We start from the raw sequence: 26,039 nt of genomic DNA, 5'->3' as shown, positions 1-26,039 counted from the left end.
CTTTAACTTGTAGTTTGCAGTAAGTTTTCATCAGGAAGTTCACCAGAAGATCTCCTTTATCATAGGTTCCCACCTAAAGTTTAAATACTGTTTTATCACAATATTTATCATATTTTTATCATCATTTTTATCACAATCATCATAATAATTGAATAGCAGTTATCAAGTTTGAAGTTTTTTACTTTCAGGTCTTAAAACCAAGTATGTAATTATGTATTAATAATGTGCTGAAGGTCCATTTAACACATCCACCAGCAAGTCCCAGCAGTTTCTTTGCTGTGTTTTTTCCTCATATGGTGTCAAGAAGTACCTAGTCAAGAAAGAGAATAAGAGGGGTAGAGGGTAATGTTCTTCCAAGATATAAAGGATATATAACTGTTGCAGCTGTCAATTTTGGGGATAGGTCACATCAATGTCTTTAGTGTAGGTGCAGCTAAGTGAACATAGGGATGCCTAACCCCTTCTTCCCATGGTGTAATGAGTAAGAAACAGATTCTCTGAAGAATGTAATATTAATTTTAAAATAAGCATGCATTTTACAGCAAGCTCAAAATTATCTGGTTATGGTGTTTTTTGTGGTTTACATCTTTAACATCTTACTTTTTAAGGTCAGTTGGAAAGATAGTTTGTACCTCTAGTTTGTAGGAATGAAGAACAGTAATCTCAAAAGTGTGTGTTCTGTCTGGTTTTGTCTGTGGCCTGATGAAGAATAATGAGAAAGTTTCTTTTCCCTCCTCTATCTCAGCTTTTCCATCATCACAAAAGGGTTAAAAATACTCTACTGCTTTTCATGGTTCTCTGCCATATCCTGGATGCAATTGTTTAAAGGCAAGTTAGTGTTATTCTCCAGTATCCCAGCTTCCTGACAAAGCTTCCTGATAAACACTTCCAGTAAGATGCAGTCTCTGTGTTTTGCAAAGGTGATAAAGTAACTGGGAATAATCCCCAGAACTCCTTTAGGACTCAACATTAACTATGAAAGAAACACTTGTTTCACATGTCAGGGTATACCTCCGTATGTTCCAGGGCAGTGGTCACTGCACCAAGCTTGCCAGAGTTCAAGGAGAACGTGGGCAACGTTCTCCGGCACATGGTGGGATTCTTGGGCTGATGCATGCAGGGCCAGGAGCTGGACTTGATGATCCTTGTAGGTCCCAGGATACTTTATGATTCTATTCTAGGTCAGCCTTACTAACAAGCATGTCGTGTGCCACAGCTTGCGCTGTGTTCAGCGATGTTCATGCTCAGTTTTAGAACACACTTCCATCAGGTATGTACGAACACATCAGTGCAGCACGACAGTTAAGCTGCATGTTTCATTCCCTTGATAGCTACTTTTCATCAATCTTTAAATAACTTTTCTCATCCTCCCTTTTCTCCTCCACAGCAGCTTTCACAGGTGCACATGCCTATTGTTCTTTGAAGGAAAATGTCATTATGTGAGTCAGTTTTAAATCTCTGAGGAGTTAGAATGATTGATATTTAATTTTCCTATGTTCTTAAGCTGCATTCAACATATCAAGTGTTAATGAGCAAATATAATTGTTTGAAGTGAAGAAGTGGCAAATTTAATCAGTTTGTAATAGACTACCAATCTGCTTTTAACAGAGCTGGGAGTTGCCTAATCACCTGTTTATTGAAGTGTTACTGTCTTCCATACTAACCAGAGTTTGACGTGCAGACTGGTAGCTTTCCACCTTGGCATTCACAGCATCCTGCTGCTACCTTGAATTACAGCATGAAACGTTTTTTTAAAAGAATTTCTTAATGGAGGCTTTCTCAACTAAATATCAAAAATTATTTTACTTCAGCTTTTAAGAGTAATACATTCAGAGTGTGCAATTTCAATTACTAAATTAATATCAATTTTCCTTTATGTGATAAGTATAATGTGAGTGGTAGACTGAATTTACAGCTGATAAAGACTTTTGGTGATCTGCTGTAATTGGCATCAACAGATGGGATCTGCACCTGAGTCACTATGATTAAAAAGAATCCCTCGTCAAAAGCCAGCATAATGGATCATGCAAAACCAGCAGGCTGGTGCAATTTAAAACTCATTATTTTGCTTTATATATGCCTTTTTCCCATAGATAAAATTCTTTCTATAGGAGAATATCGTGCTCTTGTATGATCTGTTCAATTTATTGGCAGCTAAGAGTTAATTTTTTGCAGGAGTTATGTAATCAATGAATTTTAACCTGCTCCTTCTGTGAGAGCATTAGGTTGAATATCTGTACAGTTCTTATTCTCACACACAGTGCTGGCTGTTCTGACTATTGTATGACTTCTGATCTAGGATGTCTCACCTTGATTATTGAGCAGGAAAAAAATAATTGGGTTTGTACTTATTTTTTCTGTGTCTCCTGAAGCTCAGGTAGTTTACTGAGCTATGTTGTAGCTTCTTTTAGTGAGTCTCTGTCAAGGATTTTGGATGCTTCCTCCTCCACAGTAGCAGCAGCTGTAAATGATGAGTGACAAGTGAATGTTAGCACAGTTCTACAGCATTACTCATGGCCATTTCCACCAGGGCAGGTTTTCAAGCAGGTCAGTCGTGTGAAACAGCAGATATCTCACATGCAGGCTGCATGTCTTTATATATAAAGTATGCTCTTTTGTGCATCTCAGACTTCTGAATGCTCCCCACAGTTCAGATTGTTTCTGCTTGATGCAGCATGCAGAGCAGCTGGATCTGTTTTGTGGAAATACTTCAGAGTGTATCTTAATGACTGTAAAAAGTTAAAAATCAAACTATTTTATTCTTGAAAATAAAACCATTTTTGGTACAATGTTGCAGTGTAGCATTTCAGCCTCTTTTTTTTTTTCTCTGTATCCAGTTGTAAGGCAGATGCAAAATTGCTTTCTGTATTGCTTATTAGGGAGACAGACATCAAGCCAAGTTTCAGTCAGGAGGAGGTTTTAGGTATAAGTTAGAAACTTTTGAAAATAAATATTTACAAGGAAAATGTTTACAGTCTTCACTACCAACAGCATAATGTTTCCTCTCTAATAACCCCTTTCATATTCCTTCTCTTTTCTGCAAAATACTTGTCTTTCTTCTATGCACAACTCTGTGCGCTATGTGAACATTTTAATAAGAGTTTTCAGAAACAAAAACACATTTTCTTTCAAACTGAAACTTCCCTTTTAGGCATCTGAAGTAGAAATAGTGCATTGAATAGCAATATTCTTAACTTCCTTGGCATTTTTTTTGTTTTTATGTTGCAAAAAGTTGTCACAACTACAGCAGTGTGGAAGCCCCACACTTCTCTTTACAAAGAAACTTTTGCTTCTATGATTTTAGCCTTCAGATGAATAATAAAATATGAAATTACTTCAGGGAGAATTAAATAATAGCAAGGCAAAATAGTTGGCCACAATTTTTCAGTTTCATAGATGCTGTCTTTTTTTTGCAAAATGTGGGACTGAAAACAGCCAGGCTATTTTTCTGGTGTATATACTAAGTGATTGAATTCTGTGTACCTGTGTTAGTCTTGACAATTCAACTGATTTTGCTGCTGTTTTTACTTCTTAATCTTGAAAACATTAAAAAGGTGGTTGAAGCCATCTGTCTTCAGTCAGAGAGATGAGCCCATTCTCAGTCCCCCTTTGGAAAGGTGAGGTTTTAAATAACCAAGTTCACCTGTTTTGCAGTAGTGGTGACAAACGAAAAAGAAGTTACTTTTTGCCCCTACCTAAACATGTGCTGAAGGAATAGACCCTTTACATGTGAAAGTGACATCTACAGGTTATACTGTGAAGTCATATGGTAAATTCACCTTAGCTCACTTGCTACCATCACCCACGAAAGACTCATGGTTGCTATTATGATTGAGTAGCTATTAAAAATTTGTACTTTACTGGTGTTGAGGACAAAAACAAACAGTGTGTACTAAAAACTTGGTAGCCATCAAAGTCAATGCTGTTTACAAGTTACCACTTTATGGTATATCACAATACTAGAGTTTCTCTCTGCCTCTTCATCTGTAATAGGAGAGTTTAATGATAATTGTCAGAACAGCTGTCCTTCACCATTTTCATGATTTCTGTATTTTTGTGTCTATGTCATAATCAACTGTGGGGTATTTTATTTGTGCAGGGAATGAGACACCCATTCAGGTGGAAGGCTGTAAATACAGGGATAGTATGGTTTTCTGATATAAAGTTGACTTAGACTTTGTTGCAGTGTTTCCTTTCCCTGGATCTTTGTGAAGATTTATTTACTTCACAGACCAAGTAAAATAGGAACAATGTTAGAAAACTGCTGATAGGTTCATTGCTAGGGGGACCCACTTGCATTTTTCGCATGTGTTTCTACATTTTGCCCACCTTTCATACACCTTTGGAAGTTCTCTGAAAGTATAAACAAGGTCTATATATTATATAAATAATTATTTAGTATTTATTTGCCAATATAAATTCTTAAATCCCATGCAAGCTGATTTTTCATTTGCTTGTCAATGTGGATTATGAAACAAGTTTGAAAAAATGATTATTTTTCTGTATTCCATTGTCAAAGCCACAGAGGAAGAAAAAGCAATTCTTCCTTTCCACTTCCCCACACAGACTGAGCTTCAGTAAATCAGACATAAAGGACTTCAGAGCATATATAGGTCTCTGTCTCAAAGACTAGATCTTGGTTTGATTTCTGTGTTGTGAAAATCAGACTAGAAAAGTTACAACAGATCTTTGCATATCAGAATAAAGAAGTAAGAGAAATGAGAGTCTGCAGTAAATAATAAGGGGCAAATAAGGCAAAAGGAAAATGTTTCTTGGTTGTAGTGTAGAAAATAGAAGATGGTGTGAAAAGTAATGTATTTGTCCTCTTCAAAAATATGTAACTTAAAATATACTCTGCAAACAGGGAAATTGTCATCTTTCTGAAACTCAAGAGCTGAGCACACTGTCCTTGTGAATCAAACATTTTCCAAAAAGAACATTATAAAGGTGACCATCTCTTAGGGTTGCTCTGGCTACTAATTGCTTATATTATGCACTAGAATCCATTTTTTGTTCAAGGAAGATGTATACCGCATCAGCCATACAAATTCACCTGCATGACTGTATTTTAGAGGAAGGCAAATTATGAAAAGCTCATGTGTGATAAGAAGTTTTCCATCTTTGACAAAAAATCAGTCATAAATTGGGCTTGGTGGGGAGGGTACCTAGCACCCAGAGGTGCTAGACAGAGTCTTGTTAAAACACCTGTTAATCAAGTAAGCCTAGTGCTAAAGCAGAAAAGAGGCCAGGAAATTTAGTTTGTCAGAAAAATCACATAGTAGGGGCATCATATTTCTGTGAAGTTTATTCACCAGATGGTCTCCAGCAGTCTGGAGGAAGAAGGCTTTTGTTCTTCTCATCTGGTAGATTAAAAAAAAAAAGTAGTGCAGCAAATTTACAAAACAAAATGTATCTCAGAAACAAATGTATCAAGAAAGAAGGCTGGGGGTTTCTTTGGGTTTTTTGGCTGTTTCGGATGGTTTGGGTTTTTTGGGAGTTGGGGTTTTTTTGTTTGTGTGTTTTTTGGTTGGTTGATTGTTTCTGTTTTGTTTTGGTTTTCTGTCTTGTGACGATATCCAAATCTTTGAAGTCTCTTGGTCTTTTCTCTCTTATGTATCCTTTGGTGGCAACTGAAATCTGTATATTGATATGGCCACCAATGCACATGACAGTCCAGGTGATTTTGAAGCACTGCCTTTAAAAACAAGAAAAGATACAAGCTTATTAGATTGATTTCTTTCCCTGTCCATCTGTATTCTTCCATGCAGTTGCATATTCAGATGTAGACTGTGAAGGTTCCCTCTGCTGCTTCTAAATCTCATTCTGTTGCAAGCATCTTCATGTATTATGTCTATACTGAGTTCAAATGCACTTGGCATGTTAGAATGGCATTCCTTGTTTACAGTGTACATCAAATACTGCTGTCTCCCATTAAATATAATAAAAAAACAGAATTAAAATGTTAACATTGCCCTTTCCTATTCGAAGGGGTGAAAATAACCAGGTGGTCCCGAAAAATAACAACAAATAATAGTGCTGAATTTTTGGTTACACAGATTTTATACTTAATCATAATTATCTTGACATTGAAAAGAAAAATATAATTTTAAAATATAAAATAACATCTGTATTTAATTACTTTTGTACATCTGACTAATAGTTGTTTGATATTGACTATTTCTGTGAGGAAGAAATAAATGTACCAATGTTCTCTACCCTTAAATATAAAAATACATTGTAAGTGATATGTCTCACTAATGAGATACTTATCAGGAGAAAAAACTATGACAGAAGTTTTTTCTAGCATTTTTACTTACGCTTTAATGTATAGTAAATTATCTTGTTTGTTCATCTAGGTAAAGTGTTCATGTAAATGCTCTTAAACTCCCAGTACATGTTTAAAAAATACAGCATCTGAATATCTTACTCACAGGCATGAGCAACATTCCTTCACAATAAGGTCCTTGGGGAAAAATAAAAGAAACAAGTAGCCAAAATGAACTCATATTTTTGAGCTAGAGAATAGTGATGATTTTATTACAATCTGATGCTTATGAATGACTCAACATGGAAATAGAAAGTATAAATGCAAAAGACTAATTAGGTTCTTTTGTCCATTCCCTAAGGAACCTTCTGCTGAAGGGGATAAAATGATCTTAAACTTCTCATCCATCATCAAAATTGATTCTGCATTACAAGTTGATATGAAGAGCCCAGTCCAACAAGTCAATTACTTAAGATTTTTGTTTTGGAAATGTTAGATGCAGCATGTTTTTTACAAAAAAAAAAAAAAAAATCTGTACGTGTTAGTCTTTCCAAACCCAGATGAGCTATTTAGAATGAGTGATTAATAGGTATTCATATTTCTATGATGCAAATCACACTTATTAAGAAGAATGCACAAATTAGAAACAAACAGCTTTTTTGGTGGAAACCACTGATTCAGCAACTGAAACTTTCTGTTGGACTGCTCTCACAAAGACAGCTCAGGTTTGAACCATGGTCTCAAGCCTCCTGGAATAACCCTTTAGTCAGAGCTGTGACCTCAGGCAGAAAGCCAGTACCTCTCATTACTGTCCCATCTGATGTATTCATACCTGTGTCTCAGGTTCCCAGATGAATCACCTATCATTCTTCTCACATGCTTGACTATAACTAAGGAATTAAAATATCTGTAGTACATAGAGAGAAAGTCCATGTATGAGTGAGACCTACTTCACTATAGACAGTACACTGCATTGGAAAATATGTCAAGGCCTCTAGTCAGAACTACATTATTCAAACCTTTCCTTTTCCATAGAAGAAAACCCTGAGACACACTCTCTGCAAGCCACTGTCTAGCAGTATTGTCTTAAAAGCTGTGAGGTAAAGATTAAGGCTCTGGCATTATTCACGTATCCCACATAGCCCTCACTAGGGAATTCCTAACTCTCAGGAGTGCTACATGTAATTCAGAATTTGGAAGATACTGGATTTACACAGTCTGAGAAAATGTTAATGAAAGGAACAGACCATTTAACATCTCTTCTGTGGGGCAAGCAAATTATATGAAAGAAAGAGTTCTTCAGTTAGACTGGATGAACAACATTCAACTACAACTACATTGTTTTGATGTTGGTTTTTTTTAGTTTCCTGCAGTTAAGATCAGAAAAAAACAGCTTTCTTGAGTGATGTAAGGGTGCATACATGGACAGTAGTACTATGTACACCACTTTTATTGCATTCAGCTTTGTCTCATCTCAGGCTGTTTAAATCTGGACAATTTCTGTTGCTGCCAGTTCCTCTGTTACCAGTTTTCAGTACATCTCTGAGTAGTCAAAAGGTGTTGTGGAAATGTACTATTTATTCTTTGGGAAACCATATGACATTTTCATTTTATTTTGTTCAAATAGAACAAACTGAGCTAGTATTGGAAATCTAACTGTGGAGAAATGTCAATCAATAAGTGTATAACACTTTATTAGATGGAAACTTAGCTGGCAGCATTAGCTGTAGTGTTATAAAAATATCTTAAATAGCACCTGTCAAGAGTGCACAAATAAAGTGTGGTCACAGCCTTTAAAATAAGTTCAGCAATGACCTGTTTCTGAAGATGGTGGAAATACTAACATGGAGCAGGAGCAGGTAAGATTATTCAGGAATGGTAGAAGCTGTCATGTTGTGGTTTCTGTGTATTGTACCAAGACTGTTCAGGTCATTCAAACCCTACCTTGCTTCTGTTGTCTTTCAATGTGTTTGGCTTCTTACGACTGTGAGGGGCATGAATACCTTTGTGTATTCATGGGCATTATGTACGTGATGCACTTCTGCTTCAATGGAGCTCCAGTCCCAGACTGGGATTTCTAGATAGTACCATAATGCAGACAAAATAATGCATTGAGATGGGCACTGTTCCAGCCCAATTAGATCTGTAGCAATAAAGAAAATGCCATATGATACTCCAGAGAATAAATACCACATTCCTCCATCTGACTAGCCACAGAGTTGTTGCAGAATAGGATCAGAGGAAATGCCAACAAGAAAAATTATCCAGCTCTTGCCAACAGTTGATGTGTATGTGAATATACATGCATTTAGAAAATATGCATTTTCAAATCAATTATCTAGTTTTATGAAATGAGCAGTTTTAAATGAAAAAATCTCTGGAGTAATCAGTATTATCATTGCTCAAAGAATAATATTTTTAAGTATCTCTTTGTTAATCTGGGAATTCAGAATAGAGGGTTTTTTTATTTTAGCTATTTGTGAAACACTTGCATTATTTCATAAAACAGTGAGACTCTGGCTCCCCACTACTGTACATTGTAAATAGCAATGTTTTTGTTTTCTTTCTATTTTTGGAAGGAGATGGAGAATTTACAGGTCAATCTTCTCCTATTCTTCTTCCTGTAAGAGGTTTAGTACTGACTCCTTAAATATAGGAATAGGTGGTATAGAAAGCCAGCCAAAGCACTGGTCAGTCTCGTGGGAGCTATACATAAAATTTCCACATGCTCCACAGTCACTTAGTAATCTAAGCCTTGTTGAAAGCTAATGGGACTTGAAAGCACTTTGAACATTTCATTTTCTGAAAGCAAATTTTCACATATAGCAGTGTGGGCAGCAGGGCTGGCTGACTGGCTAGCTCAAAGCAGGTAGGATTCAGTTTGTGCTTGAAAATCAGCCAATTACTATTCACTGTGCTGTCCCTTGGCTGGTAATGAGAGACAGCTGTGTTTTTCCAGAGTAAAGGATACAGTAGAAAGCCTCTACATTGCCAGTAGCTGCACTAGGCAGGATTTGTCCCAATAAAGCATTTCAGCTTGCTGTATAAGCAGCATTTTTCAGAAATGTCAAGTTAACAGGATTCAGTCAGATCTGTTTCTTATTGACAATCCATCTAAGTAAGGAAATAATGAAAAACACATTTTAAATTTGTATCTCAGTCCTGATTAACCCATTTGAGTATAGCTGAGGTGACTTACTGTTGAACAGTGTTGCTGCATACTGTTTTTTTGGGGGTAAGCATTACAAGGTGATATAGTTGCAAAAGGCCAAAAAAAGAAATGGCAGACTGGCTGCAACTCAGATGTATCTGATATGCATGGTGTGTTCTGAAGTCTGGGTTAAAACTAGTGTTAGGAGAAAAGAAACAGTTCTATTTGCTTGTGAATTTAGTTCTAGTAGAATTTTTGCTTACAAAATGGTATCTTTTCTCAGCTGACTATGAGGCCATTACTGCCTCTGCAAGCAGTTGGATTCTCTCTGTGCAATCTCTGAATCTACTACAATGAAAGAATTGTTAAAATAAGGTGTAAGATTGGGGCAGAAGATTTTTCCATACCTCACATGAGAGTAGCCGTAGCCTCAGGCATCCTTGCTGGTCTCATATATATAGGGAACCAGCCTCATTGGTAAGCCATCCACAACTTTGTTTATTTATATTTTTTCCCTGGCAAGAGACATTTGTAAGGAAGATTTTATCAGGAAATCCAGCACAGCTGTATAATTACAATATAGCCCTGTTGAAGATTATGTAATAATTAATACTTGTAAGGCTAAAATTAGAAAGTGGTTTTCAAATGTCATCACACTCAACATTGGAATTAAATATGAATTCAAATGAAATAAAGGGATAAAAGCAAAAACATGGAATTGTTTTCAGCTCATTACAGGGGTTTTATTTATTTCATTGAGATTCTTTAGCACATAAAATGTGTATGACAGCTAGAAACTAGCAATTAATAAATAACACCAAAGCATTAGTGGCCAAGTTTCACCTGTACAAATGTCTGTTGCTTTTTAGTGTGCTAATTCTTACAGTGATAGGCCTGGAGGAGACTTCAGTAGAAGTGACCAGGTGGATGGCACTGCAGTACCTTTTACCCTCAATGCTCTTTCAGTTTCTGGAACAGACTTGGGAGGACTTTATTATTTAGAAGACTTCCAGGTTATGTGACCTGATTCTCTTTCATCATTATTTCTTGAGACCTAAAACCACAAAAGACTGATCTGTATTCATTTTGATAGCTAGTGGTGAACAGTGGGCCCATATGGTGTAGTGATATCTTGAGTTCAGCTTTATCTCAGATATCAAAATTGTTCATATAATAGGAACACACATACTGTGCCTTTGAAGATGCTCTTTAAAGTTAAATGTGTATGTTACAATATAAAACAAGTGTCTAAATCTATTTTGAGAGAGAAGAGATTGCATAATCTATTCCTGAGTTTTTGAAGTTTTAGCAGAGTTTTGTTCTGGACTTCACAGAGGCATTAAGTCCTTAAGAGCTCCTGGAAGCATGAGTGAAAGTTCAACACATGCTACCATAACTATTCAACAAGCACATGGTGAGGACTGCCCCTGAAAAATCAGATTATCAACAATTGAGCAGATCTTAAAAGTACCTTCCATTCAGAAACCAGCTCATTTGGGAAGGTGGAGATAATTCAGCAACAGCTGTACTGCTGTTTGGCCATGGAATTATAAATGATACTGAACCAGCAGTTTATCTTGCAAGTGGCTAAGTCAGCACAACTGGGATCTGTACCTTTTTTCTATAGTAAGCTGACTATTTTAGATAGAAGGATGAAGACGGGTTACTTTCTGGAAAAGTAGGATTCAATCTTAAGACTCCTTAGCCTATACCTGGTCACCTAAGGAGGTGTCCAGATTTGCAGAGCTGCTGACCAGTGATGAGCTTCCCATGAGGTAACTGGGAGACCAACAGAACTGAACAGTCATGAAAGCTTGGTCATGTCACGATGCACCTGCAGATTCCTTTTGGTAAAAATCTTGGGCACATTGCCTTATTGAGTAGGGAAGAAATGTATTCTGGTCATGGGAGATGTTCCCGTGCTTGCAGTCAGTGACATTTATAGTGCAAAGTGACAGCTGCAGTTTATTGCATACCTTTTTCTGAAGGGGTAGTTACCTCCAGATTCTAACATGGTTAAAAGAGCTAATAACATGTTCTTATGGATTGTCAGATCTCTGGACTGGCAGTGCAAATTTTAAATTTTTCTTCTCCTGTGAAATGAATTATCCTACTAACAGCCACATCTGTCCCAAAAGTTTTATTAGGAATACAAGAGTTCTTGAAATTTTTTTATCTACTACGTCCTCTCCCAATATTCTATTCCTCTCTGGTTTTATGCTTTTGAGTGTATTTTAGACAATTTCTGCTACATACTGGGTTTGGGGGTTTTTGACACTGTAGTTGCAAAGGAAGTCATTGCTTTTGGGCTTTTGTTGTTATTGTTGTTGCCGTGCAGACCTATCTCTTAATAGAAAAACACTTACTGTATCTCAAGTTCATTTTGAAGGAAACATACATAGTAAAAGAATGAGAGCTAAAATGCAGCTCCCTCTAAGTAGGTATATTAGCTAAGTGTCTTTCAGTAATCCAGCTGTAGGCAGTCACAGCAGCAAGCAGCAGGTTTTGCTTCAGTAAAAAGTGAAGGCAGTTATCATTGCTACCAGAAGCTGCAGTAACCAGCAGGTGAAGGGACCATTTTATAATCACCTCCTCATGCAGTGTGGTTGTGGCTGCTCACTGTAAGAGGTATCTCTGCTCTCTTTTCAAGATGGAATTTAACTGCTGCAGGTATAAGTCTTGCATCTTGTCAGTCCGCTGCCTCTATCAGCACATATTTATGGCTTCCAGTGCCCATGCACTATCCCTGGGGAGCTTTTGGAGCTAAAGGCTATCTGTTGATTTTCTGCACATTTCTAGCTTTAATATCTATCACTGAACTTGGTCTCAGGTGGGCCAAACGTTAGTTTGTGGATTTGACACTGTGCTAGAAAAATATTTTAGAAACTATTTGTTCCTTGTCTAAGCTGCTTGCTTTTCTAGAAATTGAAAAATGACCCACAGATTTTAAAGTCCTATGTAAGTAAGTGCTATGTATGCTTCAGGATTCAGACTTTACTTGTTTCTTTATGTGCTTGCTTTCTTCCCTACATCTGAACATTGTTTCCTATATTCTGGGCTAGTTAATCACATTCAAATTCATCACATACCCCAGTAGCAATACCAGTTTTTAGAAGTGGGTTTCACAATAGGAAGCAGAAATAGAGGAACTAGAAAACTCTGGTTACAAAAGCAGCTTTAAATTGTCTAAACCATTCATAAAACCTGTGTGATGTTCCATTATCTAATATGTTTTTGTTCCCAGAGCAGCAACTACTGCTGGTAATAGAACCAGTGGCTGTAATACGCACAACCAGTTGTTGCTGTTGAGTATTTTCAATAATGCATTTAATTAGCTAGGGGTTTGGAGGGTTGATTTCTTTTTCTTATCTTCCTTTGCTTTTCATCTTCTGGTTGCAGTATGTTGGTGATCTCTTTTTTTTTCACAGCAGAGATCTTTGATACCAAGTACTGTATTGTGGAGCTAATGGGGTGTGCCGCAGGCTTTCTGTCGAGTAGCACAGTACCTTCTCTTCAGACCTTCTCCTCCTGCAAGGGGGCAACTGCTGAGAATAACCTTTCTGCCTATTGTGCACACATCTGTTAAGCTGATGCTTAGAACGATTATAGCCTCTTTCTCCTCCTACCACAAGGCTCTGGAATCAAATTGTTTAGTTCTTCAGGACAATAAATCCCACAACCCTACCTAGCCTCTAATGCTTTTCAATTCTTGCTGGAGACAAGTAATAATCTATTAATATGTCATAAAATATTTTTTTAAATGTCACAAAGAAAAGAAAAATGGGATGCAGAAGAATTACTTTCTGACACTTAACGTATGTTTTGGGGTGGGGTGGTTTTTGGTTTTTCTTTGTTGTTGTTGTTGTCTTGAACCTGAAAGAAGTTTAGAGGCTACATGTAAGAATTGAACCCAAAAAGCAAGAAAACATGTGAGAATATGAAGGGAGAGCAGGAAATCCTTTCAAGCACTTTTAATTATGGTTGTCTTATTTGGATAGTAAGACTGACAAGAGCATACTCTGCACTGCAGAATAGGACATTTCTTGTAGAAATACACTTAGAATCAAGCTTGAAAAACTTGTTATAGCTCAGCTCTTTCTCTGGCCTGCAAAAAAAAAAACCATTATTTTTGCTAAAGATTTCTTTTCTTATAATTTATTGTCTTTTTTTCTTTATGGAGAATGACAAATTCAAACTCTACATGAATAAATTAGTGTTTAGGATCTGTTCCCAGTTGTAATTTGTGATCTCTGGATTGGAAATGTTGGAATCTTTAAATCACAGCACAAATTTTGCAGTCTATAGGGACAAAAGAAATCAGGATTAAATTATTGCTGGTTATCCCAGAGCTGTCAAAAAGAAATGACTGTTACAATGTAGGGCCCAACTGTGTTGTATCTCAAGTGAACCTGTGGGAAAGAAAACTGAACTAATATATAAAGAAACTTGCTACATCACCCCACAGTGTCTCAAAGATTCTGGCTTCTTGCAAGGGGATGAGACCTGTGTAGATGTGTAGACCGTGTACCTTTCCTGCAGCATTACCAAAAATATGCTCAGATTAAATTTATTGAAACATCACACAGTCCTATGAAGACAGAATGCAGAGGAGTCATCTAGATTTTCTCCATTAAACCAGGATTCTTAAAGCAAGAATGTTGTTATTTTTTTGTCGTTGATCAAGTGTAATGTTAATAATGTGTCATGAACTTGAAGGCTTTTTCCAGGAGATTGCTCTGTGGAAAACCACCTATTCCTACTTTTAACTCTGCTCCTTGAAAGATAATAGCAGTAGTAATTGAGCTGAGTATTTGTTTCAGATTTGAGAGGAAGGAAGAAGCTATACAGAGACAGTATTTTCCTAGAGTGACTGGAACACTCTGATTCCTTATAATCGGTAGGAGAGGCTGGCACAAAACCTTTCTAATGCTGTCATGACTTTAATTGCAAAAGAAAGCTACATTGAATCCTAGAATATTAAAACACAAACAAGCTAAACTTTCCCTAGAATATATAGTAATTACATTGCTGTGACATTCAAAATTGCACTTGGACCATGACTGTATCACATATCCAGGACACTTAGGTAGAAGAAAAATACTTGCTGTAAATTTCCATACAATGGAAAGCAATTAAACTGTTGTTGAAATTCAGAATGAAATCTCACAAAAGTATCACCTGTTCTATGCTGTTAATTTAAAGAAGGAAAGAAAGGTGTTCAGTTTTGCAGCTATAACATCAGCTTGAATTTAGTAATTTCAGAAACTATAGCTTGAGATTCTGCTGTTAATTCTATTCTTAAGACCTTCTGACATTTCTTATGTTCTAACAGTCATAGTTTCCTGTTGCTTTAAATGGCTTTTTCTCCTGTTACATGAATAATGAAAGCAATTCAAAGAAACCTATAAGGAAGCGAAAACTATCAGGAGACCTATGAAACTCATAATATATGCATCATTTTTAAAGACAGATAAAATAAGGGGGAGAATACATAGCTTCTTTAAATGATCTGTGCAAATTATGGGTGGAAAAATTATAATTTGGAAGTGCTGTAAATAAATACAGTTTTTTAAAAATTCAAGAGTTTTAGTCTATTATCTTTTTCTTAAATTTCAGATCTAAGTTATGTCATAACTGTGATGTTATTTGCCTAATGAATTGGTTTTGGCTTGCCTCTAACATCACAGAGTCACAAAGTCACAGAATGGTTTGGGATGGAAGGTATCTTAAAATTCTATGTGGTCCAAGCCCTCTGTCGTGACAACATAGTAATAATATATGACTACATTTTCCACTAAATGCTTGATTTCAAAGTGAAGATCTTATTTTCAAAGGGAGATCAAAGTAAACAACATGGGTGCTAATCTTTTCAAATCTGTCAATGTATGGTTTGGTAATGCTTGAAAAGTGTTGCTTTCTTTACTAGAGGAACATTAGGGTAATACATTATCCATTTGTTCTCCAATTAGCTGATTTTAAGTCATTCCTCTAAATAAACCCCTAATTGTTTACTGCAATGTGACAGTTCAGTAATGGATTCACTATGGATGTTAAGCTTATAGTTTATATTGTTTAATTTTACTGGCTCAGTGATTTTAAAGCACTGGTTTAAAATTAGGGTGGCACACCAAGCACCATGAGTAAGATGTGCAGGCTACAAACAGACAGGACCAAGTGCACACAAAGAGATGTGTTTTTTCTCAACATTTTGCATTTCTGTAGCATTTTCTGTGAGCTGATACCCAGCTTCAGCACGATGCTGGAGCCCTGTATGTTTATGAACAGAAGCAGACAGGTTGGGGAAAGCACTACAGAGGATCTGCTGCCATGGCACGTCAGGTTTCTTTGCCGCTTTCTCCACTGTTTTGCAAAGTGATACACTGCAGCTAAAAAACTATAACTTCTGTCTCACTTCAGGAACTACAATTTAGGAGCTGGGTAATTTGATGAATAGTGTATACTAAGAAAAATATTAGAAACCAGGAAAGGCCACATACTCCACTGAGGCTCATTTCATTCCAAATCCACCTTCCCTAAGTTATCATCCAATTGCTAAAAGAAAGAGTCATGTTACCCATTTTTTATAATTCCCCTTCTGGGTATTATGGATATAAATATCTAAGTGCTGGAGAACTTTCTTTCAGAACATTATTTCAGGAGAAAAATACGTAAATGCAAATAGGTAGGATAACAGAAAAGAAATTGACCGGCCCTAAATAAAAAATACTATGATAGTGGTACAAATATATGTGTACAGTCACAGTTTCACAAAGCTCCCCAGAGACAAGCTTCCAATCATGAGACTTTCAGATAGTAACCTTTCATATGATTTATTTTTTCAGGACCAATGCAGGAGACAATATATGACTTCTGGAGAATGGTATGGCATGAAAACACAGCGAGCATAATCATGGTTACTAATCTCGTAGAAGTGGGAAGGGTAAGTGGTTTTTGTACTTAAAAAGATGAAAGACGTCCAAGGTGTTTGCTTTTCAAAATTAAATAACAGACCAACAAGGTTCTTACATACTAAGTATAGCACATAAAATATGTATGACTGCCTGTGCTGAGAGGTTTGTTATCAATTATTTTTAAACATGCCTTGGATGCTTGGCTTTGTTACCATTAGCACAATGGAAAAGTAACTGATAAAGCTGCATTCTGCACAGCAGAGTCTGCAAAGACTGACAAAGAGGGGATGTGTCATATGTTTGTACATATCTCAGAGATACCATTTCCCTTCAGAAAATCAATAATTTTTTTTCAGGACAAGGTATGGAGTTGTCTCTTTATTTTTTTTAAAGAAGACTGAGGCAGGGGGAGGGGGGGTCACTCTGAAACAGATATCTGAGAAAAGTAGTTAAACTATGAAATTGCTTTTGGTATATTGGTCTGTCTTGTTTGGGTTTTCCTTCCTGAAGGTCTTCTGGACTAAAACAGAAAAAATTAGTTTTACAATTTGTGCACTGTTTGTTGATCAGGAGGTCATGTTTGGGAGCTGGATAGTAAAGAAAGGTTGAGTTACCTAATTGATACTGTGTACTTCTCTTTCTTTGCTTGGTAGCTTCTAAAGTAGGCCTCCTACTCTAGTCGTTATGGCTAATTTTGTTTTGAACAAGTATTGAATGGAACCTTTTTCTGTGTTTCACACAAATGTCAGTAAGTGAGTCTCTTCATTTACTGCTTTGTCTGTGCACTGCTGTCTTAGTTCTCATCTGGAATGTTTTTTTCAAGAAAATTTGCTTAGGAATTTGGCTTTCATTTGATATAAAAAGAAATCCCACTGCTTTTTTGGGAACTACTGCAATTATTGTAAATCAAATTGTTGAAATAAGAAGTCAAGTGCACACAGCTTGGTTTGAGCAGCACGGTTTTAAGGGATGTTTTTAATTTCACACTGGTGGAGTGTCTGATACCCCTCTGCCCTGTGGCATTTGCATTATGAGAGAGTACTGTTTATGTGGTGTGAGTTGAAGTCCATTTGAGCAAGTCCAGTTTTACAATCTCAGTTTATTCTTCCCTATGTCCTTTGTGAATTGATAATATAAATCCTAACAGTTAGATGTCTGTGTGCTCGAGCCTGCTTACAGATCAGGTGCCAGTATTATTTTTAGATGTAAAAAAGATGGGGATTGTGACTGCAATTAACACCTGCTGCAGGAACACATGTACTAATTGCAGAGACAAAGAGGGATCATGGAGGCCACTTTAAAAATGCAATCCCTTGAGTGAGGAAGAAGGTAGAAATAGCTGGATGATCACGTATCAATTCAGAACGGGTGGATTTGTAAGAATAGGAAGCTCTCCAGCAAACCTCTTTGTTAAAGCTTTATACACATTCATAAGTGCCCAAACGAACAACTTAAAAGGAGATGTTTTCTGTGTATGAATAAACAAGCCTGGGAGCAAAACCAGCATTCGGCATGAAACCACATGCTATTTTCCCAAAGTCAGTATTTGGAAGCGCCAATTAGAGTGAACTGTCGAATGTCAGCAAGGGAGACACCAGTCTTGGTGCCAGTGCTGGCAGCCTCTGCTCACAGCATTTAGGTGCACAGCACATTCCCACAGCAGCAAGGAATGGGTTCTGCCACCCTGGAGATTTCTTCAGGGCGCAAGAGTCCTAGTGGGATACAGATCTGCAGCTTTGTTGTTTCTGTCAGTGGTAGAAATGACTTTGTTCTCACTTTCTATGGAGGCCAGCACAGGTAAAACCAGAAAGCAGAAATTGAAATGAGCTTTTAATGGAAATAAAATCGTATAAGCCACAGAACAATGCACTCTCTCCTCCATTGGTGTTTTTGTGCCACTCCCAGAGCAGGAATCATCAGCAACAAGGAGGCAAATTACAAACACACCATCTGTCTCACAACCCCTAACACAAGCTCTGTGCCACCGTGAGTAGTAATGATTTTAATGGACTTTTGGTACCATTCCTGTAGGGCAAGCCTTTATAACCTTCCGAAACTTGAGGTTTTCTATTTCTATTGCTATCACTGCTATAAGATTTATAGGGGTTTCTTATTTTCACTTTTTAACCATGTTGACCCACAGTAAGCCAAGAAGGAAAAATCTTCTGCATTTTCAGGAAACAGAAATTTTCAAAATTTAACAGGTTTGCCACACAATGTACGGCCTTCATGAATTAATCATTGAGGGGGTGTATGTGTATTTGTTTTCCAGTACTGGCTGGATAGTCATTAAATCAGTGTTAGGAACTTGCTTCTTGCCCTGGAGCATTATGCATCAGAACTGTTTTAATTGCTGCTAGAGGAATCACCATGAGGCTGTCCCTAATGCAGGCACCTGCTGCAAATGACTCAGTCCCCCATTACCCTCCAGCAGGGTCCGGGTACATCTGCCAATATCTGTCATTATCTGAGGCACACTTGTCAGAACTGCACATCCCTTTAAGCTCTTGTGTGTTCCAGTGAGGGACTCTTGTCAGTGTTTCTGGCACCTGCAGACTGCTGTGCACCTGGTATTTAAATGGCACTGAAATGTGTTTTGATTGTTTTCTCTCTTTAATGAACCCACCTGAGGGACATTTAGCTCTTTATCTAGTAGCCTGTTACCCAGTCACTCACATTTACACTGCTTGTGTGGAAATTCAGAACTATCTTGAGCTGTTACACTAATCCATCTGCCAGAAGTCTTACCAAATCTGCAGGGCTCCCTAAGGAGACTTTTGTACTGATAATTTAAGCTAATGATTTCTAAACATATTTAGTCAGTTTTATGAAGACCTCATTAGAATGTGACTGTTTATTAAAAACCAAAATGAGGTCTCACAGTCATTTAGAAAAAGCATTGCTGAGTTGCATTAGTAGTTCTTTGATAAAGGATGATGAAGTGACAGTTAAGGTTGGCCTGGATTGATAACATCTTTTACAAAAAAAAAAAAAAAAAAAACCCTAAACAAATAAGCAGCCCTTGAAACAACCTTGAAAAAAGGTCTCTATCTTCTTCATGCTGGGATCAACAGCTTTTCATTCACAATGAAGTTCACAAAAAAAAAAAAAAAGGCAAGTAATTAATGGTAATGATCCACAAATCAGAGTTTTCCAAGCCACACACTAATGGATAAAAAGCACAAATGAGAATCAAGACTCATACAATTACATCAGGGTGACAACAAGCTGTTTCAAAGTAATGTATTCTGGATTACATGATTGCAAGAGGCCTACGTGCCCATGTCTGTAAATGGTAGAGGAAGTGAAGATAGTGTAATTTATGGGAGCATCTTTACCTGAGAGATTTAGCATAATCGGGTGGATTATTCTGTAAGAAACAAAAATTTCTATCCAGCAGTGTGATGATGTTATGATCACATGGGGTGATCATAAAGGAGACACAGAAGAACATCTTGCTTGCTCCAAGAGACCACTCTGGAGAGCAAACTCCCAAAGACCCAGAAAAGCAATGGGAATGTGATCAAACTGTTTATCTACTGTCCAAAATCTCAGGTGGTTCTTGATTTGTTTCATTGTTTGCACACATTGAAGCTTTTCTGTCTTCCTTGAAGAGACATGGTGGGAAGATTTAGAATATATTCAATTGTGCCATCTAGCTGTCACCTCCATCTTTGCTCTTGTTGGGTTGGTACTAGTACTTAGTTGGTGGAATCAAACTTGGTATGTCACCTTATTTGTCATTTTTCAGTAGTCGCTTTCTCTCCCACTTGCTTTAGGCAGAAGAAATTTAGTAATAACTGATTAATAAATGCTGAAAAATTCAAAATGCTGCAAAATTCAGTAAAGGTGGTTATAAATAAATGCACTGCAAGGACTTATGATTGTCTATCGTGCTTTTAATGTAACAAAGTATTCACAAACAAAATCACTATAAATAATTATAAAAAATAAAACCTCACCCTAGGATCATGGTAATTACAGTAATTAGAGTTTCTCAATTATTACTCGGAATCAGAAAACAGCCAGTGCTAATAGTGTTAATAAGCACACAAGAGACCCTTTTTGTGAAAGGAAGCAAGGTTGAGTACAACAGAATGGATGTGACACAAAGGGGAATGAAGGTCAGCCACGGACTGGTAAACAGCCCCTATGCCTGTGCCCGCACTTTGTGCTACCCAAACTGCCTCTCCCTGCCATCTTATCCCTCAGGAGTGGTACACTTTCCTAACAGTCATTTCACACTCTTTCCAGGTGACATTTCCCTCCCAGGAGCCAGAAGGGCTGTATTTGCATAGGGAAAAGGGAAGAATACAGTGGTGTTTTAACTTTTCCTTGGCTTGTTTTCCTGGACTTGTGCTTGACATGTTATATATGTGGCACTTCTCTGCAAAAATGGGGATAATTCTGACTTTTCAGGCTTAAAAGAGTTCCACATGACAGCGAGGAGATTCATACAACAGTCTTCTGGCAGAGGGAATATTTCCTTGATGCTGTCTTGCTATAAAAAGCATTACTTGTAAGATAAATGGTGTCAGAAAAGAGTTGTTCTTCCTAGGAAAGCCTGTATGGTCACAGCCCTAAGTGGTTGTATGTTCACGTCTTTGGGTTCTCAGGATGTGCAGCACTGGTCAGCATTCAAGAGACATTTCTTAAACAGATGTTTCCTTAACAAATAAAATCCAAAAGTCTTTATGATGAACCTCATCTTCAGATCTACTTGACAATTTGTGTTTTCGACAGAGATTATACATCCAAGAAGAACTTCTAAATAAAAACCTGTCCAAAGACTTCTTACTGGAAACAGATTAAAAGAAAAAACAAAGTCTTCATTGGAAATTTCAGCAACAAAAAAACTGTGTGAAACTTCCAACAGACTTAACACCTATGCTTAGAATGAAAATGGAATTTTTTTTTATCACAGAGCTATTATGAAGTTTGTACTTATACATTTTACAAGTTTTTGAGAATCTTCCATGAAGAAGATGCTTCTAATAAATAAAGGTAAACTCAAATTGTATTTAAGATTCAGATCACCCAATACTGTGATCTTGCAGAGGTGAAACACAGTGACTCTTCAGCATGTCTCACAAACAGCATGTTTGTATTTAGTATAAATGGAAGAACACTCTGTCTAATTGAAACTGCCTCTAAATGTAATAAGTCAAATTACCTACACTGGAATTAATTCAGGATGCTGGTGCTAATGCTCCTTAGGAGGTGTGCCAAAGAGTTTGTATGCATACTGGAGACTAAGGTTTCATTTTAACTTTTCTCCTGAAAGAAAGAAAGAAACCAGTTTCTGAATAAAAGGAGAAAGGTTGTTATATGAATCCATTCACTTCCTCAAGGTAATTGTAGTCGAGACTTCTCAAATATATAAACCGTGTCCTTCCCCATCCACTGAATGTTTTTTCCTAATCTTGTTTACCTCCCCAAAAATGAGACTTGTGCTTATGTACTTTTGCTTTCACTGTAATTCCAGTATCTCTTACTGGGCAGAGGACAGTTTATACTTTTACAGAATATCAATGAGAAAACCAGAAAACCAATCAAAATTTAAAATTATTATTAATCTTTCAAGTCAGAAAACCCTTCTAGTCATCACAACAGATTTCATTTTTCTAGATTTTTACCAGAAATTGTAAGCTTATATTAGTGCATTATGCATAATAAGGGAGAAGCCCTTAGGGAAAATTGAGTTTGTTGTTCTCCAGGAAAGAGAAGGAAGGACTCTGCAATTGTTTAAAAAAGATGTGCCCAGGCTAGCAGTGTTTGCATCACAAAACAGAACATCAAGCTAGAGGCATTCAGCACTGTCCCATGGCACTCAGAGCAGGCATGGGTTCAACTCTCAGTGTTTTGTTGTATTCTCATCTCCAGTAAAAGCTATGTTTCAAAGAATTTTAATCAACACAGATTAATATTTTTTTGATTACTAATCCAATTGAGATAATTCACTTTGAGAAACGAACAAAAGAGGTTTAAGGATACACAAATGCACTGACCCCTTTGTTGGACTAACTGAAGTGCCACCAAGGTGTAGGATACAACTTCAGGTGCAGTTTGCTAAGAGGGAGGGCTTCAGGTTCTTACTTGAAATGTCAGGGCTAGCAAAATGGCTTCATAAATGCAACTCTCCTTGCCTCAGCAGTCTCTTGAAACTATCTCTCAGTCTCTCTGTGAAGGGAGAAGTATCCTGGAGGCACTGACACAGTTTTACTTTACCCATGGTACCCAGTAGTGTACCATGCAGAGCTGTCTAAGCTAACATCAGATGATCAGGTTTTAGAGCCAGAAGGCAATCCGCTAAGTAGGTGGTGCTCTGTACCCAGCTAATGGCATGATTTTGATCTTGGAATGGAAGCATGATTCAGAGCACAGGCTGGGCTGCTCGATGCAGACACATCAGGTCCTTGGAGCACAGGATCTAAGAAACAGAGCCATGATTTCACAGTTGTGTCAGGAATTAAGACAGGCTTTGAGGAGCTCTAGCTAACTATCCTTCATCTTGGCATGGACCACCCTTCTCATGTGTTCTGTGCTCAGCTTTTCTTCTGTAGGGCTGTACTGAGGTGCACAAAATTGCCTAAACATAAGCAATGCAACAGAGACAATCCATATTCCTCTGTTGGTATTAACAGTGTAGGCAGGAATGCTGGAACAGTTTTACTTTGTGTTGCCTTACCCTAAGGCAGCTCTTCTAGACCAAATCTTCTCTATGGTCAAAAGAAGGCCACACCATAGGTTAGGCCTGTCATCTTAATTGCATCTAACCCACTCTGCCAGGTTGATGGCATGCTGACAGTATACCTAAGTCTTAAGAACAAAGGGTCACACTCATTTTTTCAGATGGAAAGCATTCTTTATGGCTGCTGCTGGACATGTCCAGAAAACCAGCTCTTCTGGACAGAAGCTGAATGAGAGTGCACCCGCCAGGCAACTTAGGGCTGCACTGTTGGAGCAGCAGAAGGTGGAGAACTGTGTCAGCTCTGAGTCGTCCCAGGAAGTTAGACTGAGCTGGTAAACTTCATGGAGACATCTGTCCCCACCCTGGCAGCTGTGAACAACAAGACTTCTGGCTGACTTCACAGAGACCCATTTATCTGATGGTGCCAAACAGTATCTCAAATATTGTATTTCTCTATAGTCTTCCACACCTCTTTTAGAAAACTGCAGAATGAGGTATAAAACTAATAACAGACTGTTCAAAAGCAAACAAAAGAAAATGAAAAAAAGAAAGGCTGGGTTTTATCTTCCGTCAAAGGTTCTTTTATAACATATAAAATGTTCTTATACTGTAATACATTTTTTGTTTGAGAAGTATTTAAGTAAAAATACTTTCAATTATTGGATGTTCTTCTAGTTCAAGTCAGCCAAGTAAAAGTATCTGTTATCCGAGCTACATCTGTAAAATCTGTTAAAAATTTTACCCAGTGAGCATGGTTGGCTGTTTCATTTTATAGCCAAGAGGTTTCACTTCAAAATTTATGTCTGACTTATCATCATTATTTAGTTCAGGATTAATTTTAGATTATAATGTATAATACTGCTCTTCCCTAATGATAATCCATGCAGGGCATAGTCAGTTATATATATGACCCTTTTGCAAAGAATATTTCAGAATCAAAGGCAATAGGAAACTTTGAATAATCAGTGTTATTTAAACTGTTCTGTATGGACTGCAAAGTGTATTTCACAGCCAGCTCACATATTAAGCCTGTAATATTACTCCTATTCCAACATTCTAGGCAAATGAATTACTGTCCTGACTTTCCTACTGCCTTTAGCTACATGTGTCACATTGCAAATGGTTAAATATACAGCTTTGGAAATCACAATTTGTGTTCATTAGCCTTCCACAGCCTACATTATTTGTTATATTTAGAACTAGCAACAACAACTTTCCACCTTCATTTTTAATTCTAAGTTTCACACATTAGAGTATTTTACTGGGGGATGGAACTAGAGGGTGAAAGTAGGTAAAATTCTCTTCTCCACATTTCTAAAATTATTAGTAAAATAAACATGTTTGAAACAATTGGACAGTGTACCTTGGGATGAATAGATTAAACCAGAGCATTTTCATTATGTCTTTGGCAATCATCCTTTTATCTCATCTTGTGATGAACATCTGTATTTTTTGGCATGTTGGTAGGATATAAATGTGGGGTGTATGTGAACAAACTCTCAATTATAATTCTGCTCAGATGAGATTTCAAAATTATGTTTTCTGCTTTGTGGACGATACTTACTGTTATGGTAGCAACTGTGTGGAAAAAAAGAGATCTAGTGCATTTAATATTTAGTTCAGGAATCATGTATCAATTATTTAGTTAAACCTTCTGTTAGTAAGACTTTTTTGTAAAACACATACCAAATGTTTATAAAATAGAAGAGATTCATCAAGATATGGTAGCTAAAGCTGTGCTAAAAAGAAAAATTGAACATATGCTACCAGCAGTGTTTCTCATATTTAATGAGTAAAACCATATTCTACTTTGTTGCAATTGTCTTTTCTTTTACGAATAAAGGCCCTGATCCAATAAGCATTTATAAATGTGATTTTGATTTACACTAGTTAATCTACTTCTGTGTTTAAGACACCTTTGCAATTATTTGGGTGGTCCTAGAGTAGATGGGAGATGGATATTTATGCATTTACTTGACTTTTGGTTCACCAGGAGTCCATGGAATTCTCAAGCCCAGAGCTCAGCATGTGCAGAGCATTGCAGAACAAGAGCCAGAAGTAGGAGAAAAGTCTGAATTAAAATAAAGTTGGGTTTGGGCCTTTTTTCCTTTGCTAGAGAGTGAATCATCAGTTGGTCTGTGTCTCTGACTGAATTCTGGCATGGTTCCCATGGCTTTCACAGCCCCTATTCCACTTGGGAGAGTTTTCAGGAAATTGTGTTGTCATGGATCCTTCTGCTTAGCTCCAGTCTGCTCCGTGCCCAAAATCCCCTGTGCAGCAGAGTAAGAAATCCCCGGCGGCCCAAGCTGCATGAGGCACAAAAGGCTATAACTTCTGTGCAACATCTCCCAGTGCTTCCCTAATTATTCCACTGTATCATCTTAAATAAGGTTTAAAATAGAGTGGAATCAAATCCAGCAGTTGAGGCATAAGAACATAGAGACTGCTCTTCTAAATTGTTCTTTCTGAATTGTCCCTAGTTCTTAGCTGTAATCCAGACAGTCTGGACTTATCAAGTTAGAAACAGGTATGTTTTCCTTCAATGAAAGAGCAATTTAATTCAGCCAAGGTTGAGTCCCAGCCCCCCGCAATTGTTTATTTTGCTAAACTAGAGCTGTTCAAGGATTGCAGGCACCCATCAGAAAGAAAGGAGGCTAAAGTTAGCAACCAAGAGCCTTGCTGATGAGCAGTGCTGTGCCTGGGATCACGGCTGCAGCTGCTCCCCTCCTACGTGCATTGGCCCTCTCTGTGTGGTTCAGATTCCACCTATGGAACAGTTATGTGAACAGGCAGGAAAAGGGAATCGGCTCCAGAGGAGGGGTTGTCAGTGTGTTGCTCCAGCCCAGAGGCAGTGTGAATTGTCTTACTCTTCATGAAGAGTCAAAAAGTCATCTTAGCCATAGGTGAGAAAACCCTGTTTCTAAGAGCTTCTGGCAATGACTGTAAAAGGGTCAGTTTGCTGGCCTGAGGGATTTGAACAATGCGAATTTTCTGGATTATTATAACAACACAGACAAAACA

At 37.4% G+C, this 26,039-nt stretch overlaps 1 protein-coding gene across 14 annotated transcripts in view; it reads left to right on the top strand.

The window, feature by feature from the left end:
* The window catches only part of PTPRM (protein tyrosine phosphatase receptor type M), a 442,640-nt gene that overhangs the window by 391,860 nt on the left and 24,741 nt on the right, over positions 1-26,039 (top strand). For all 14 annotated transcript variants that reach the window (XM_085573754.1, XM_021525191.4, XM_077784280.2 and 11 more), the window contains one exon: positions 16,259-16,356. In XM_085573754.1, the coding sequence (XP_085429880.1) occupies positions 16,259-16,356 (98 nt within the window). The remainder of the gene's footprint in view (positions 1-16,258; positions 16,357-26,039) is intronic.

The sequence above is a fragment of the Lonchura striata genome, chromosome 2, assembly GCF_050655825.1.
Source record: "Lonchura striata isolate lonStrDom1 chromosome 2, ASM5065582v1, whole genome shotgun sequence".
In the NCBI taxonomy this organism is placed as follows: Eukaryota; Metazoa; Chordata; class Aves; order Passeriformes; family Estrildidae; genus Lonchura; species Lonchura striata.
The sequence above is the reverse complement of the archived record's forward strand: the minus strand, read 5'-3'. Positions and strand labels throughout refer to the sequence as shown.